At 58.5% G+C, this 16,483-nt stretch overlaps 2 protein-coding genes across 2 annotated transcripts; both read right to left on the bottom strand.

The window, feature by feature from the left end:
* Window positions 1–6,582: 6,582 nt before the first annotated feature.
* Window positions 6,583–12,810, bottom strand: TRARG1 (trafficking regulator of GLUT4 (SLC2A4) 1). Its single transcript, XM_088533097.1, has 3 exons — window positions 12,412–12,810; window positions 7,338–7,470; window positions 6,583–6,760 (listed from the first exon to the last, which is right to left on the bottom strand). The coding sequence occupies exons 1-3, from the start codon at window positions 12,793–12,795 to the stop codon at window positions 6,753–6,755; spliced, it is 525 nt and encodes a 174-aa protein (XP_088389223.1). The 5' UTR covers window positions 12,796–12,810; the 3' UTR covers window positions 6,583–6,752.
* A 2,238-nt stretch (window positions 12,811–15,048) lies between these two features.
* BHLHA9 (basic helix-loop-helix family member a9) lies at window positions 15,049–15,672 on the bottom strand. Its single transcript, XM_088533115.1, has one exon. The coding sequence runs from the start codon at window positions 15,670–15,672 to the stop codon at window positions 15,049–15,051; it is 624 nt and encodes a 207-aa protein (XP_088389241.1).
* Between the last annotated feature and the right edge of the window lie 811 nt (window positions 15,673–16,483).

The raw sequence follows: 16,483 nt of genomic DNA, 5'->3' as shown, positions 1-16,483 counted from the left end.
TCCTAAACAGCTGCGTTGGTTGTGCATCAGGACCAAGAATGGTGGCCCCATGGATGCCCCCTGCAATCGCACTGTGGGTGCCAAGGGTCTGTGTGCAGGGACTGGTCTTTTTTTATGCAAAACCCTGAGTTTCTCGGTGAGTTGAGGTAGGCAGGGGGTGACACATGGGAAATATAGTTAATGTGTCACAAATATATCAGCAAGTTCAGGGCGCAGCAGGAGGTGGGTGATGTAGTTAAGAGAAAGGCTCAGTGCGAGAGGGAAGGCAGAGCTCAGCGCCTGGGGCTTGTGGGCTGCGGAACAGCACAGTCTCCCTGGGCTGTTCAGGAGTTAAACATCCATGTGGAGCTGCCTGGATACAGGGAAGCCCTAGTGACAGATCCAGGCTCACAGGGGCTGCACTTCGAGTGCTGGGGAAGGGCAGATATCCCGCAGGAAGAGCCAGCACACTGTTCCTTTGATCCTCTGAGATGCACCCGAGGATGATATCTGCGTTTTCCATGAGCGTTTTATGTGCACCCTTCCCTTCTCTTGGCTTGCAGAACCTGGGGCTTTTCCCGTGTTTTGGTTTTGCCTGTTTTTAAAAACAAGGCTATAGCTTGCAGCCATAATAAGCTAAGGAGGTTTTTGTGGTACCGCTGCCCTGTGGAAAGGGCCGGGAGGGCAGAGCCTCCCCACGCCACGCTGGAGGCCGGGGGAGCTGGGCTTGGACCGCAGAGCTGCTCTGGAAGAGCCTCCTCGTCGCGCCGCCGAGCCAACACGGACGTGGCAATTTCCTAAATGCAACCACAGAGCAGTGGAATCGCTGCGTCTCCTCCTTGCAGCGCCGGCTGCTGAGTTATTAGCAAAGAGGTGCCCGTAAGCGGAGCGGGCGCTCGGAGCGGCCGCGCTCTGCCCGCGGCTGCGCCCCGCGGCGCCCTGCACGTCTGGGGCGCAGGCGCTGCTGAGTCACGCCGTGGCCTGCCAACGCGGTGCAGAATTTAATGTTCAGGGTCTCCCCCGCGACCCTGCCAAGGCTCTGTGAGCTGCTGGGCTGGGAGAGGCTCGGAGTGGCCCTCGGGGACACTGGCACCTTGCTGGCTGGTCAGGCCTTCCCCGAGGTCCCCACGGGTGCCGCTGCGGAGGAAAGAGCTCTGCAGAAAGCCTAGTTCATCGCAGCCCTGGCAAGTCCCATCCCCAGGCTGTGCTGCTTGGAAACTGCATCCCCAAAGGGCAGCCTTTGCTTATATGGGGGTATTTGCAAAAATACCAGACCTACTCGCTCTGGGTGTGTGAAGCAAGAGTTAAAGCAGTAGTTTGGGTCTGATGTTTTCTCGTTAGACAGAACAAATGCGTTCACCTTTGACCATGCATGTTACATTTTAATTTTTTTTTTCTCATGCCAAGAAATACAAAGGAAAGTATATAAGATATACCGTATCATTCTGCAGAAAAAGAAAGAAGAAAAAAAGGAACATTTATCAGCAGAGAGAAGCGCCCAGCTGAGCCTCCTGACGCGTTCATGCTGTTTGTACAGTCCGACTGTCGGGGTTGGCCTCCAGAACAGGCTGAGCCCGTGCGGAGCCCCTCGCAAAGGGCTCGCGGGGGTGTCAGGGCTGCCTTGGTGATCGCGGCCCCCGCTCCCTTCCTGAAGCTTCTTATCCTGGCCGTGTATTTATAGGTTGGAGTTTTGCTTCCCACGTGTGTTAGCAAATGCTTTACAAATATTCCCACTTTGGAAAGGCTGCCCCCCACCTTGGCTGCTGCCCAAGCATGGGGGTTTTCAGGCCAAATCCGACAGTCTTTGCCAAAATGGAAGGATGCGCGTTGAAAGCAATCGGACCCTAAATCTGAAATTATTTCAGCTTGACTCTGACCTGTGGCTCCGGGATGAGGCAAGTAACAAAAGTGATAGGGCAAGGGTGGGAATATCAAAAAAAAAAAAAAAAAAAAAACATGTAGGACCAGCCCACCAGGGATGTTTCTGCAACCTCCCTCCATAGACTGAATGAAAATTAAGCTTTAGTCTTATATAAAAGGCAGCATCTGTTCCCTTTGCCTCCGTGGGGAGCTGCTGGGTGGCTGGGAGGTGACCAGCGAGGCCCGTGTCCATGTGCAGGCAGCCAGGGCTGGGACCTGTCCCCAATCCCCTTGTGGCATCGCTCCGTGCTGGGATCACACTGCCAACTAGACCTGTCCCAGCTTAACAAACACAAGGAGAGGATGAGGGGAAAGCCTGTGCACAGGAATAAGGTCTGCTCTGTTCTTTCTGTGCACAGGAATAAGGTCTGCTCTGTTCTTTCTGTGCAAGCTTCTTGGTGCACAAACCCCTTGGGGTGCGGAGGGGTTTTGGAAGCTGGGAGCATCCGTGGCCCAGCACAAGGGGGAACACTGACCCCCAAAGGCGCAGCCACCTGCAAGTCACCGTTAATACTACACACTGCAAAATCAAATATTTTGTCACTCTTCCCTCTCTGTTAGTACTAAAACCCTGTTGGTCTCCCCTGCAGGCATCCTGCTCGCAGCCAGATGCCCGCGAGCTGCGGTGAATCTGCCTCCCTTCGGGCATCGGAGCATCCTGCGAGACGCCATGAGGGAGAGGAGGCAGCCGGGCTGGGCCGCGTCGCTCCTTCGGCCTCAGCCTCCGCTGCCGGCCCTCGGAGCCGCTCTCCGATCGCTGCCGGCACGCGGAGCCGCTCCTGCCTGCGCACGGCGAGCGGGTATTTATATCCCAGCAGGACCTCGCGCTTGTCGATCGAAACTCCCACTTGAACTTACATTTAGACGCGTTTCCCACCTTCTCCCTCTCTCCAGCGAGCTCTCCTCCTACCAGCTCCACTGGCAGGTAAGGTTGCGTTTCCGCAGCATCGCTCCTACCTCTCCGCTCTTCCCTACTTCCATAGGGTACCAGTTGGCCAGATCCCGGGTGTTTTGTGACCGCTCCGATTGCGGGCACGTAGACAAGTCGCTGCTGACGTGCGTGCTTAGGGGAGGCTGCAGCAGGTGGCCTGGAGCTGTGACATAAGCGCTAGGTCCTGCTTGTGGGGCTGGAGAGGAGATGTCTTCTCGTGACACACTTTACAATCACCCTCTGCGGCCTAAAAACGCAGCCCGAGCACACTGGGGAAGCCAGATTTTCCTGCACTCAGTTAAAAGCTAAATTTGCAAAAGTTCATGAAGGATGACTTGCAGGGAGGGGTCTCTTCTGGTTGCATTCAGATACTGTTGGCCCTGTTAAAACACTTAGGAATTGGCAAATAATGTGGCCAACTCAGATGTGGAGTGAAGGGGAAAACTGGTGGCCTGGGGGTGGTGTCCTGCTGTGACTTAGCTCCTCATATGGCAATAACATTTGAAGTGTGAGACAAAGAAGGGAGGGATCAGATTCTTCCTTTGCAAATGCTGGCATCTAAGAGAATCAGGGGAAGGCGGCAACGGAACTGGGGCAAAAAGAGAGCAAAGTGGAGAGCAACTTCCTAAGGATCTGGTGGCAGGAACTTTTATAAAATGCTGGATCGCAAATAGATGAGCCGGTTGTTGGAGATTGGGGTAAAAAGATTCTGTTTCTAGCTAGTCCTGGAGAGGTTATTCCTGTAATGCTGTGTCCAAGAGACCCAGATAACAAGAAAATCCGAAAAAAAATGCGTGTGTGTGTGTCTATATGTGTATAATTCATTGCTCAGGAATAACGGTAGAGGCTTTCAGCTGGGTCTTGGATGTATTCTTGGGTTCAGAGCAGTGCAGTTGTAGCTAATCAGAAAGAAGATTAAAAAAATGAGGAGTTTGTTGCTGCCTGCTTCCCTGGCCTAGGCCTCCTCCTAGAAGGGATCGTTGCAGCCGCCTTGCTAAGTCCCAGCACAATCAGGACTGCAGTGACAGGGACTCCTGTCTCTTTTGCAGAGGGTGTGTTTGCATAGATCCCACTAGAGAAAATCACATTATAAGGAAATACATATCCACTTGTTCATATTTATATTAAGGACAAGAAAGAGTGACTGGTTTCTCTCGCTAGCTGTGCAGGGTGTGCAGCCTTCAGCGGCTTTGCCATCGGTGCAATTAGGAGACTGTAACGCTAAACCACCTCATATGGGTTTGGGAGGTTTAATTCTTTAAAATGGGGTAAAGCACTTTAGGCTCTCTAGATGAAAGGCTTTATATGATGATAAAATAGCATTTAAATTTTTATTTAATAAATATGGGGCTCTCAAGTTGTATAACTCATCTGCTGCAGTTTTTCTCGACTATCAACTTCCTGTTCTAGGAGGAGCTTTCTCAGCCGCTACCACAAACTGAATTTCAGCAGCTCGAAGAGCGGAGGGTAAGAAGATGCATAAAGAGTCTGCACTGTGGACACGTAAGTCAGGAACAGTATTGGACATTCCTCAGCAAGCAGCTTTTGGGTTCAGGTGTCACAGAAGAAGTGGTTGGGGGATCTCTTGGGACAGAAACACCATCTGCAGCCCACTTCAGGAGGGAGGTTTCTGATGAGTTAGAGCACAAGAGAAGCAAGTTCCAAGGGGCAGTCTGATAATGGCTGCAGTGGGGGGATTGCACATCCTGGGGCCCTCGGCTCCCTGCACTGCAGTGCTCAAAGCTCTCCCTAAGCACCAAGGCGCAAAAACGAACCGCGAGGGAAACACTGCACATTTGGTCCATTTTGGAAGCTGTTAGTTTCTAATAAATCCCCTTGGACTGGAGTGATGGGAATGTAGCCCAGGAAAGTGCTGTAGTGATGCGCTATTGCTCTGAGTCCCTGGAACTCCTTCTAATTTAGAGGAAAGGTTAGCAGTCTGTATAGAGGATTGGATGTCTTGGCCCCACCAAATAATATCTAGCGAAAGAAAATGTTTTGATGAGGAGCAAACAAATGGACAGGGAGAATTTTCTCAGCTCAGGCTGTGGCTCTGCAAGTCGACTACTGCGTAGGAACCACAGAGTGAGTTCATGGCACAGCAGCTCTTCGGTGCCCCCCACGTGGGCTCGTGTGCCTCCACGCAAGGGATTCCCCCACTCGGGCTGCCCAGGGAGCAAGTTAGTGCCAAGGAATTAGCATCTTATGGAGGCTCTTGCAGCCCACAATAAATTCTCCATGCAGAAGCATTAGATTTAGTCTCAGGTTTTTCCAAGGGATCCATGGAGATACGGAGTCGAGGAAGTGCCCTGGGACACCCTGTTTTCCCACGTGGTGCACACAGCTGGGTGCCAGGTTGGGAGTTGCAGGCAACGGGAAGGACAGGGAGTACAGCTCTCGATGGTAAACCGTGTCTGCAAAGCTTTCGTAAAGCAGAGATTTTCAGCTAATATGGAGCTCGTGGCTATAACCAGAGGCCATCTGCAAAGCCCGAATTAACAACAAAACCAAACTAAAATGGCAATGAAACTTTGCATAGTCTGGATGGCCGAATACAGCACCGTGCCCAGGGTGACTCGCGGGAAGAGCGGGATGAGAGATGGTGTGACGTGGGACAAGGCTGGGGAGCTAAATCTGTGGAAAACATCCCAGGGAGCCGTGTGCTGAGGAAGACTATGGTGGGCAGGAGTGTGCAGGTAGGCAGGTCTGGAAGAGCAAAGTCTCTATATTTTTTAAAATATAAAACATTTTAAAATATCCATGGAATTGATCCCAGGCAGCTCCTGGGATGCTGGAGATATTCAGGGATGCGGAAGAGGAGAGCAGGGGTTTTAAACTCCTCTGTGCCCCTGAAAATCCCCCTGGTCATCCCTGAGCTGAAGCCCAGAAGGGTCAGGGGGGATCAGCAGTGCCAGGGATGGAGTCTGGGTCCCGCTTTAGCTTGGGACATGACATGCCATAAATGCTCAAGTGGATAGAACGGGCTCTCTGTGCCTTGCTACCGCTGCCACGGATCAACCAGGCCCTCCGCTCCGCGCCACGAGTATCAACCTCCCTTTGGGTGCACAGAGAAAAAGAACTGTGGTTTCACAGAGAAAACATTTTCCCTTCCACTAAAAACCCCAACATGGGATCTGGGTGAGGAGGAGCCTGGCGTTTTCATGCAGCAGCATCCTGCCCTCCCAGCTCTGAGATACGCTGTAGGTGATGAAAGAGCTTGTCCAAACGGGCACGGAGAACGTTCCCAAAGGCATGCAAATGGTCATTGTGTCTTTTTTTCTTTTTTTTTTCATTAAAAATAAAAAAAAACACCCACCACATCCTCCAGCTTTTATAGCTGCGTGATCGGAGCAGAGCTGTGTTTCTTCTGCAGTTCTGCTCTCCCTCCTCCTCTGTGGAACAGATTTCATCTCCTGATGGCAGTTTGAGCTTTTTTTGTAGAGACAGAGAATTTGACAATTTAAAAACCAGCAACCCCTTCCAAAATACAGTCGCTTGTGTCAAAGTTCCTAGGAGGACTCCTCAAAGTGTCCTGTTCTGTCCTTAAATTTTCTTTAAAATAAGCTTCGTTCTTGAAATTCTCTCCTCTTGCATTTTACCGATAGTTGTCTCCCCGCTCCGTGAGTTTTGCTGGAGGGGAATGAGGTAGTGGATTTCCCCCTTCTCCGCTCCGCTCGGGATCTGATATTCTTTCCCATTGCTCGTTGTGATTTATTATCCAAACCTTTAGTTTTGTACAGATTCGTCTTCCAAGAGGTTGTGAAGTAGATGCATGCGTTTCTTCGGATGGCGCTCCAGAGCAGACTTTTCCCAGGGCTGTCCACCTATTCTGTGGCAAGTTTTGTTGCAAGGCTGAAAGTAAAAACCCCAAAAGGAAAGTTGTCTTCCTCCTCCTCGAGGTATTTGCATGCTGAAATGTCTTCTAGGAACCTGTAAAGCAAAGAGAGTCTTAGGGCAGCTTCCAATGGTCGTAAGTATTTCCCTAATGCTCTTGGTTTGGGCTGTGGGTGTTCAGGTGTGCTAGACCTGAGGTGCTCCTGCTTGCTGAGCAGCAATGCTGCTTTTGGCGGGTGGACTCGTTTGGGGAGTCTCTGCCACCATTCGGGGACTGCAGTTGTAGGCACATTGATCTGTGTGTGGAATCGCTCCTCCTTCACCCCGCTACCGTCCTGCTAAACCCTCCACCAGGGTAAGCCCTGCAGCCCCAGCCCAACTAACGCTCACCTGGGAGATTCAGTCTTGTCACTGTCATGTTATGGGTCCCCACAGGAAGGACTTTCCGTTTGAATAGTGTCAACTACTGCTACAAGGAACCTGTTCTCCAAGGAGCTTCTTGTGCACGTGTGCAGGTAGGGGCTGGAAACGCTGGCTGGGGTCGTGTTTAGTGCCCTGACCCTCCAGTCCCCAGGGATGAGGTGTCACCTGGGCTAGTGTCCCTTAGGACAGTGCGCTCGAGGCCGCGTGGAGTCCCTGCCCTAGCCAGGCTGGGGACAAGAGCAGGAGTTACCTCTGACGCTGAGTGACACGTAGAGCACGATGATGATGGTCCCCAGGATGATGGAGACGATGCTGAGCAGCCTGGCCATGCGGCCGAGGCGCCGGGCTCCGTCCAAGTCCCCCTGCTGCCCGCTGTTCCTCGACTGGCAGAGACACAAGCACAGAAAGAGGCTCTGAGGGCACCCACGGCTCCCTCGCGATGCTTCGGTTGGAGTCCCAAAAACAAGAGCTGCTGCATGAGCACCCGGGTCTGCGTCAGCGCTCGGCTCCCGCAGAATGTCCCAAATCTCCCATTCACAAGCCCAGGTCCGTGATTACCCGTGTGGTCCTGCCAACTGAACTGCTCTGGTTTCCCTGCCTTTTCCTGCTGCTCTGTTGCTTCCTTCCCGCAGTCCATAGAAACATTCCTGTCCTGAGCAGGGGACTCCCCAGCTGCGGCAGGTAGGAGGAAGGGGCAGGGGGAGGGTGCTGGGAAGTAGCTGTAAATATGTAGGGTCCTTGGGGGGATTCCCGAGTGCTGGGGCTCGCGTGGAACCAGCCTCACCCTTGTGTTTGTGGGCACTTGCAACTGGAGCCCGAAGGCTGCAGCCTCCTAGTGGGACCAATTGCAGTGATCCGTGTTTTGGGGAAGGAGAGGCAACCTGCAGCGACCAGGGAAGGTAACCTGGACCTCCCCTCGAGCAGCCCCACAAAGACCCCTTTGCTTTCCACTGCCCCACAGCTTTGTCAAGGCCATCCAGGAGCCTTCTCCAGACCGAGATATGGGGGATTTTCTGGTGCCGGATGGTGGTCTGCCCACTACAGCTGCACTTGTCCTTCCATAGCTCGCAGTGGGTTCTCCAAGACCTTTCCTGGTGTCTGACCGAGCAGCTGGGTGCTACTGCACCCTGACTGCTCCTGCCTCGCTAGCAGCTCTTCATCTGCCCCGTGCCAGCAAAACCACCCGCCAGCTACCGAGAGAGGACTCTACCTGTGCCAAGCACACACAGCAACCTGAGGACCAAGCACATGGCTCATCAGAAAAAGCATACACAAGTACACTTAGATGCATCATAAGACTTCAGAGTAAGTGATTAAATAAGCAATGATCTTATTTTTTTGCTCTTGTAATCGACGGTCATTCGTTTCCCAAGTGAAAAATACCGAAACCCAAAGTTCCTGGTGAGGAGAAGCATTACTGCTCTCAGCCTGCAGCGGCGAGCGCGCCAGCCTTCCTGCATTTGGCTGCACGAGGACCTAGCACTTAGCAGAAGGGCAGTTGAGCAGCACGACAGCGAGGTTATTATGGTTAAATTACTCACGGTGCGTCAGCATTCATGGCGCGAGCGATGGAGAGGCTGGAGCATCTCCATCAGCAAAACCCCAGCTCCCTTCTCGGGATGAGCCAGGCAGGATGTGCCCAGCACGGCTTTCCCTGCGGGGCAGCCGTCTTCCCAAATTCCTTCTGCCTCAGACAAAAGCAAGCAGAAAGGGTTTTTGGAAGGCGAGAAATTGCATAGGGAGTTTTAAGACCCATTGGTAAAGTTTTCATGTGTTTGGGAAGGCCAGGAGCCAAGGGAGAGGGGAGAGAAGCAGCCCAGGCCAAGGGAAACCACGGCGAGGACAAGGATGCTCAGCTCCCGGGATGTCACCTTGGCCTTGGAGTCTGGCAAAACACCCCTCAACCTCCTTAGGGTGTCAGTTCCGTAGAGATTTTAACCACCTTGAAACTGTTAGTGTGGAGCTGCCCTTTAGAGATAGTCCTAGAGCGGGAGGGGAGTCAGTTTGGGGACGGGCTTTTAATAAGAAAACTAGGGAAATTCCTGGGAAAAAAATAATACGCTCATGAAAAGGAATTCAAGGTGGAGTGTATGGAAACAATCCCACTCGCCCTTCAGCGTGTGTAGAGCTCGGGAACAGCAACTCTGAAGGGTCCCTTTCACATGCTTGAAGGAATGGAGGCCGGGGCAGCGCCCAGGGCCTCGTCCTGCTCATGCTGCACCAAGAGCCTCTTGTCATTGCAGAGCAGGAGGTGACAAAATGCAGCCTCCCAGGGAGCGAGGGGGAGCAGGCACATGCCGTAGGGATGCAGGGATTGACGGGATCATCCCTCCGCTGCTTGCGAAATTCCTAAGATTTCAGTTTTCTGTGGGCTCACGTTTTCCTAGCAGAAGCGTAATATTTTTGCAGGGTGTGGGTTAGATTGTGGTTAAACATACTCTCAGCTTTAGCTTTCTTCTTGGGAAAATACATGGGCTAACGAATTTGACGTATTTATCACCACAGCTTCTGGAACTGTTTACTGCTCATTATCCTGAACAATTATGAAAAATACATAAGCATTTGCATGGAGTATTTAGCGAGCATTTGTTACTGTACATATATTATTCATTGGAGTGGAACGGTTTGATTATAGCTGTCTAGTATCAGTAATCCCGTATTTTGCCTTCTACATTAAAAACATGATTGTTTTGTTTATTAATCAGGATTGCGGAGGCAGAATATCTTAAAAACTGCTCCTGGGCTAAGGGGGAGCATGTCAGTGTATGCAGCAAGGAACTAAGGCGGCAGTGGGATATTAGAAATCCCTGAGAGTAGGGCTGGAAGGGACACGGTTCCCATCAGTGTCCATGGAGTCAGGTGTGCACAGATGATCCAAGATGATCCAGACTGTTAATACAGTCTGTTCTCAAACTCTTTTCTGCTCAGGTTGCTCTCCAGCAGGTTAACCTAAGAGTTGAGCAAAGTCTCCTGGTTGCAAATTAAGACAAGCGGTTCTTGTGCTCGTCCCAGGGCCAGAGCAGACGAATCGTCACAGCCTCCTCCCTGTAACCTGTCACAATTTAGCAGCCGGATTCCGATGTGCTCTGCTGCCTTCCGCCGTTTATCCTGACTAAATCATAAATTCCTAAGGTTTCCATTTTCTTGGAGAAAACACTCCAAGAGAAGTACAAGTCAACATCGTGCTCAGCTACATGGATATATAATTTAAAATGAGTAAGGAAGTTGGGCTTCTCCTACATCTTTCCCTAATGACAGTACTTATTTGGGACACCAAATGCTGTACAGAACTGCACATGGTTTTGCTTTATGCTCTTTCTCCAGCGCTTGCAGCCACCAGGAACCCAATCCCGCTTGTGCAGCAGGGCAGGAGGTGCTATCCTGGCCCCTCAAAAGGGTCAGCAGAGCAGCCCCAGGTGCCTCCTATCCTCAGGACCAGTGTAAGTGGGGAAAGGATGGGCTCTACAGCAGATATTTCTATCTCTGGCAGCTTTTGAAAGATGATTTATGAGACTCTCCCTCCAAAAGCATTCATTTGCTTTCCTCTCCGCTTGCTGCTTATTGCCCAGAAAAGCTTTCATGTGCAAAAAGCATTGACTTAGGGAAGAAAAATACAATGGCTGAGCTAAAGGGAAGTCAGCACATTGCAGAAGCGCCTCCCCACCCTGGCTGCGAGCGAGGCCCAGGGCTTCCCGGAGGCTCTGCCCTGGTGCCAGCGACGGTGCCGGCCTCCTTTCCCGGGTGAAACAGCAGCAAACGCCCCAGAAGCCATTCCCATCTGCAGGAGGAATTAGTCAGACAACGTTTCCTGGCTCCCCCTGGTCCGCGCGGAGCCAGGATCGCGGCTCGTCCTGGAGCCGTGCGGGAGCCCGCGGGCGGCAGATGGTGCCGGGCCGTGGGGTGGCCCTGGGCACAGGCAGAGGGAAACCGCAGTGACAGCCTGAGCGTCCCCGCAGAGAGCCGGGGACGAGCCCTGCTCCTAACGCAGGGCTTGGGAAGCGGCTGGTTGGGCTGCACCCTGCGCGCGGGAGGCCCCGTCACTCCCGGCTCCGCGGGAGCAGCAGCTCCGGATGGGCTTCGAGCTCCCCACGCACGGAGGCCAGTGGCGAAGCCGGGGCTCCTTGGCCTTGGTGCTGCCTCCCACCCTGGGTAGCGCGTCAAGCAGCCGTCCGCGTGTCGCAGCCTGGCCCTGGCCGCTGCCTCCTGCTCTTTTCCCCTGCGTGGGGCTCGTGTGGGCGCTTGAAAAGCTACACGGCCTCCCCAGCGCCCGCAGAGGAGCCTGTGAGCACCTGCGCTGCACGAGGACCCACGCGGCTGGAGAAATCCCTGCGCCTTCCGCGGAGAGGCCGTGCCCGTCCGCGCTCCCCTGCGTCCCGGTGACTGGCAGACACGGCCGGGTCAGAACAGACCCCGCTGCACAACCGGGCCCCACAGGAGCCGCCTGCTCCTCAAAATGGAAACCTGTCTCTACAGGATGTTTGGTAGCACCTGTGGGTGCTCCCAACCCTCCAGGTTGTCCCCAGCTTTGGGCAGCTGCTGGCACCACGTCCCCCTGGGCCTCTGTCTGTGCAATGGCTTTCCCAGAGCTGCTTTTCAAAGGGGAGATTTTGCCTCAGTGGCAAATCCGGGACATCCAAAGGGACCTGGGGCATGGAGAGCAGCAGGGCAGGGGGAAGGTGCTGGGAGCTCTGGGAGCCACCTGGACGGGAGTGGGGTGGGAGCTGCTTGGGTCCCCCCACCCCGGCTCTGACGTTGGTGTTTGCCGAGATGTAGGGCAGATTTTTAAGCAGAAAAATGCTGCTTTAGGGCAGCTAAAAAAAGCCGCCAGTGCAGCCAGATCCTTTGAAGTGTCTGGGAACGGGAGGGAGCTCGGAGCCAGGCGGGGGCTCCCGGCGCTGCAGGGGCGGTCGCTGCTGGAGCGGGGGGCTCGTCCTGGCTTGGCCTCGTCCCCCCCTTCCCGGGGCGGCGGCGGGGAGGGGGCAGCGGGTCCCGACCCGGCTCCCACCCCCATCCCGGTGCCCGGTCCCGGCTACGGATCCTCCCGGTACCGGAGGGGCTGTCTGGACCGGCCCGGGAAGCGCTTCCGAGCGCCGCGTCCCGCGGGAGCGGAGCCTCCGAGCCGGAGCTGCCCCCCGGCCCTGCCGCAACCCCCGGGCCCCGCCGCGGTCCCCGGTGTCGCCGGTGCTGGGCGGCCCCCGCCGTGTCCCCTGGTCCCCGCCGCTCCCCGGTGCTCCCGGGCGGGCGCAGCACCGCGGACAGCGCCCGCTGCCGCCCCCGCGCCGTCGAGGGGCGGCGGAGCGAGCCCGGGCGGAGCCGCAACTCACCATGATGGAGAAGACGAGGGCCACGATGTTGATGGGCCAGACGGGGCAGAAGCAGGAGAAGATGGCGAGCACCAGGTAGTCCCTGGGGCGGCCCTGCTCCGGCGCCGCCGTGCTCGTGGCCGTGGAGGAGGCTCGGCCCAGGCTGAGCCGCGACGGCGACAGCGGGGCCGCCTCCAGGTGCCCCACGGACACCGACTTGTAGGTGAGCCCGTGCCCGTTGCGCTCCGCCTCGGCTTGCAGCGCGGCCGAGAAGGACTTGGAGCCGCGCAGGCCCTTCTCGTCGCGGCCCTCGGGCGCCGCCAGCAGCTTCTCGGTCTCGAGGGCGCGGGCGGGCAGCGCGGAGCCCGAGCCCGCGCCCCCGGCCGCGCCGTCGCCGCTCGCCATGGCCCGCGCGGGCGCCGCTCCGCTCCGCGCCGCTCCGCCGCTCTGCGCGCCCGCCCGCCGCCCCGCGGGACGCCGAGCCGGGGGCGGGGCCACGCGGCGCGGCCCCGGGGCGGGAGCCGCCCCCGGGGGTCCCCGCTTCCCACCCCCCCCCCCGCGCCGCTGCGGGCGGCGCCGCCTCCGCTACCGGGATGCGCCGGGAGGGAGCGGGGAAACCCGCGGGGTCCCCCCCGCCCAGCGCCGCCCCTCCCGCCTCCGCCCCCCCGTCCCGCCCCGCTTTGCACGGGGGGGTCCCCGGGCCGGGGGGGGGGCGCCCGCTGCCCCCGGCCGCCCCCGCTGGAGGCTTTTGCGCAGGGCGGGGGGGCAGGGTGCGAGGGCCCCCCCACGCGCGGCGCGGGGCTGCGGTTGTGCCCGAGCAGCGTGGGGGGGCGCGGGGAAACCCGCGGGTGGGGTGTGCGTGGAGAGCCCCGGCACGCGGAGCCCGCGGTGCGCCGGGGACGAACGGTCCGACCCCGTGTGCGCGGATCCGCGGGGGGAAGCGGCGGCTGCAGGGGCACGTTACGGTCTGCGAAGGAAATGGCAGCATCCTCATCCTCGGGACCGGGCGGGGTGGCCACGGGAGGGAGGGTTGTGAGAGCCGCCGCGCCCGCAGACACGGGTGTTTTCCGACGCTCCGTATCGTGCCTCCATTCCAAGCGATTCCTCCCGGGTGCGGCAGGGATCTCCCAGGCGGGGAGCGTCGTGTGCCCAGGGACCCGCGGCGCCCGGCCCTGCAGCCCCTGGGCCTTCCAGCTCCCCACGGCGCTGCGGGGGAGCGGGGCGCCTTGGCCGGCCGCTCTCCCTCCTGCAGCCCCTGTGGAGCAGCGGGAGCGGGGGGTCCTAACGGGAGCCTGGGAGCGGCGAGCGGCTCTGTCGGGATCCTGCGGCATCCTCTGGGGAATCCCCCCTCCTCCCAGCCGCCTTGGCCACCAGTTTCCTTCTGCTCTGCTTTGATTCCCCCCAGCACTGGGGCTAAATCCTGCACAGGGCTCTGTGCGGGACGGGCCGGGGATACGTTTGCGTCTCGCTCCAGGCTCCTCGGAGCCGCGGCACCCCCGGCTCAGCCTCCCGGGGACACGCGCGGGGCTGGGAACGAGCCAGGCGCGGGGGCCCCGCAGCGCGGCCGGAGCGCGGACGCTGCGCGGAGCAGCAGGATTCCTCAGCAGCCATAGCCGCAGGCCCTCGCCTGGAAAAGGGAACAGCTGTTGCAGATTAAAGCCAAGATCTCTCGGCTGTCAGCGCTTCGAGCAGCCTCCTTAGCTGAGCAAAGAGCTCTCTCTCCTGGCTGCTCCGAGCTTTCCATGGCTGGGATCCAATCCCAGCTTCCCATCCCCTCCCGGGCTGCAAGAAGCTGCTTCCCGCCAGGACCTGGCTCGGGATGGGCACACGGGAGCCGAGGGCTGGGTCAGCTATTTCAGGGAAAACCTGCGTGCGCCGGACCTGGGCAGGGCCAGAGCTAAAACCTGCCCGTGGGTGGGAGCCCAATACCCCGAAACGCTCACGGCTGAGCCGCTTGCATCCAGCCTGGCCATGGGGTGCCGGGAGGGATGAGCCCGGTGTTAATCCTGCCCTGGCTCAGGGATGGGTGCTCCAAAATGCCCCCATCCATCGTCGTGGCCGTTTGGAGCACCCAGAGCGCGTTAGCCCCCGTGCAGCGCCCAGGAGGAGCCGGGGCTTTTGTGAGCGCAGACACCCACTCCCATTCCCTGCTCCCGTGTCAGCCTTGTGAATCCACCCTGGACACAGGCACGTGTGCCGAAGGGCTGAGCTAAAGCACAACCGTGTCCACCTTCCCCAGCTCCTGCTTCCCGAATTCCTCAGCTGGAGTTACCAGCCAGCCCGGGTGACCCTGGCTGGACCTGCATGGACCATCTGTCCCCTTCATACATGAGGAGTCAGTGCCCTGCTGCTGGGTTTCAAGTCATGTTTTCTTACAAAGCAAGCAAGAGAGAATAAATAACTCTGACAAACTGCAGCAATGCAACCTCACAGCAAAGAAACGCAGGGCTGGAGCGTCTTCTAGGGCTGAAGTGGTGCTGCCCACTTCCCCCGGCGCTGGGGCTTCCCACAGAGAAGAGAGCCAGGGCTGCCCAGGGTCCTGGTCGGAGCATCCCTCGCTCCTGGCATCCTGCCCAGGCCAGAGTCCCGTCCCGCTCACCCGCTCCCGGGGCAGCTGCGTTACCTTCCCTGCATGGTCTCTGCCCCCGGCCCCGCAGGTCAGTGGATGGGGAGGCGCTGCTGGTGACCCGCGCGCTGCAAATACCCCGGCTGCCAGGGCCAGGGGGCAGCCAGGGGGGCTCGGAGGCTGCCCGGGTGCTTCTGTGCGAGGCCAGGCTGGAGGCTCCCGCCGGAGCAATAGGCAGGGCAGGAGCGACTCTCCTCGTGGTGCGGGAGCGCAGCTGGAGGGGCAGAGCCGGTGGCAGGTGCAGGGCTTGGGGGGAAGCACTTGGTGCCCTGCTCCGGCCCCCCGCAGCACTCGGCGTGGGCGCAGGGCCAGCAGCACGCGGCGCCGCGCAGGGACGTGGACAGCGCCGCGATCCTGTGGATGGCTCTCCGGAGCGTGGCGATTTTGGAGAGGCGCTTCCCGCCCAGGTCGTGCCGCAGGGCCAGGCGCAGGGCGTTGAAGGCTTCGTTGTAGTCCAGGATCCTCTTGCGCTCCCGGACGTTGGCAGCCATCCTGCGGGCCTTGGAGCGCACCGCTCTGCTCCTCTTCCTCGCCTTGGCCTCCCCCGGGGGGGCGCGCAGGCCTGCATGGGCCGCAGCCCCCCCGGCCGGGTGCTCTGCGGGGCCGCGGGGCTCCCGGGGCTGCGCGGGGCCCTTCCCTGCGGCTGCTCCGGCCATGGCTGCAGCGGGACGGGGACGGGGATGGGGACGGGAGAGGTGCTGCCGCCGCCGCCGCTGCCGCCGCGAGACCCTCCCCCGGGCGCCGCGGCCCCTCTAAACCCCGGCGTCACGTGGGCCCGGCCCGACCCCTCGTACCTGCCCCCAGGTGCGCGGCCTCTCCGACGCGCTGCGCTCGCTGGCGATTCACCCCACAAGAGCTCTGGGCAGGGCCCTGTCCCTGCAGGTCACTAGTGTTGGCCTCTGCAATGTTATCTCTGTTTCTAGCCGGGAAACTGAGGCACGGAGGGAGGAGACTGCTGGGGGAAGCAGCAGAGAGCCGTGTGCGCTGGGAGCAAGAGGGAGGCCAAGCGGCTCCCAGCCACAGGGACCAAAATGGGGCCACCCCAGAGGATGCAGCTCCCCAGCCTCCCCCCAGCTCCTCTGGGATGGGGTCGGCATCACCGCATGAGCTTGGGGACGAGGAGCCAGAGCCTGCGCGGGACTGGGAGCATCGGCAGCCGCAGGCCAGGATGGGCCCCCCCGGCCCAGGCGGGCAGGAATGCGGGGCTCGGAACGCCTCTGCCCTGCGGAGCAGGAAGCGGCAGCGGCGCCGGATAAAAGAGCTCGAGCGCTACCTGCCCCCGGAGCCTTCCTGTCCCCGTGCTGGCCGGACCCCACGGCAGAGCTGCCTGAGCCCACGTGTGCCAGGAGCAACGTCTTGGAAAACAGCCCAGGAGGAGCTGTGCTGACAAATTGTTGGGGTTCGCAGGGAAGAAGCAGCTCCCGGCAGGATGCATCACCACTCACATCCCCCTTCCTATCCGATTGC

The sequence above is a fragment of the Tinamus guttatus genome, unplaced genomic scaffold (assembly GCF_059628265.1).
Source record: "Tinamus guttatus ecotype Peru unplaced genomic scaffold, ASM5962826v1 Tinamus_guttatus_pri_ptg000480l, whole genome shotgun sequence".
NCBI classification, from domain to species: domain Eukaryota; kingdom Metazoa; phylum Chordata; class Aves; order Tinamiformes; family Tinamidae; genus Tinamus; species Tinamus guttatus.
This window is presented reverse-complemented; position numbering and strand designations above follow the sequence as displayed.

Coding starts and splice junctions, on each gene's coding strand:
- TRARG1 (XM_088533097.1), bottom strand. CDS start 12,795: ATGGCGAGCGGCGACGGCGCGGCCGGGGGCGCGGGCTCGGGCTCCGCG. Junction 7,471..12,411: donor CCCTCGTCTTCTCCATCATG/GTGAGTTGCGGC, acceptor TGTCTCTGCCAG/TCGAGGAACAGCGGGCAGCA.
- BHLHA9 (XM_088533115.1), bottom strand. CDS start 15,672: ATGGCCGGAGCAGCCGCAGGGAAGGGCCCCGCGCAGCCCCGGGAGCCC.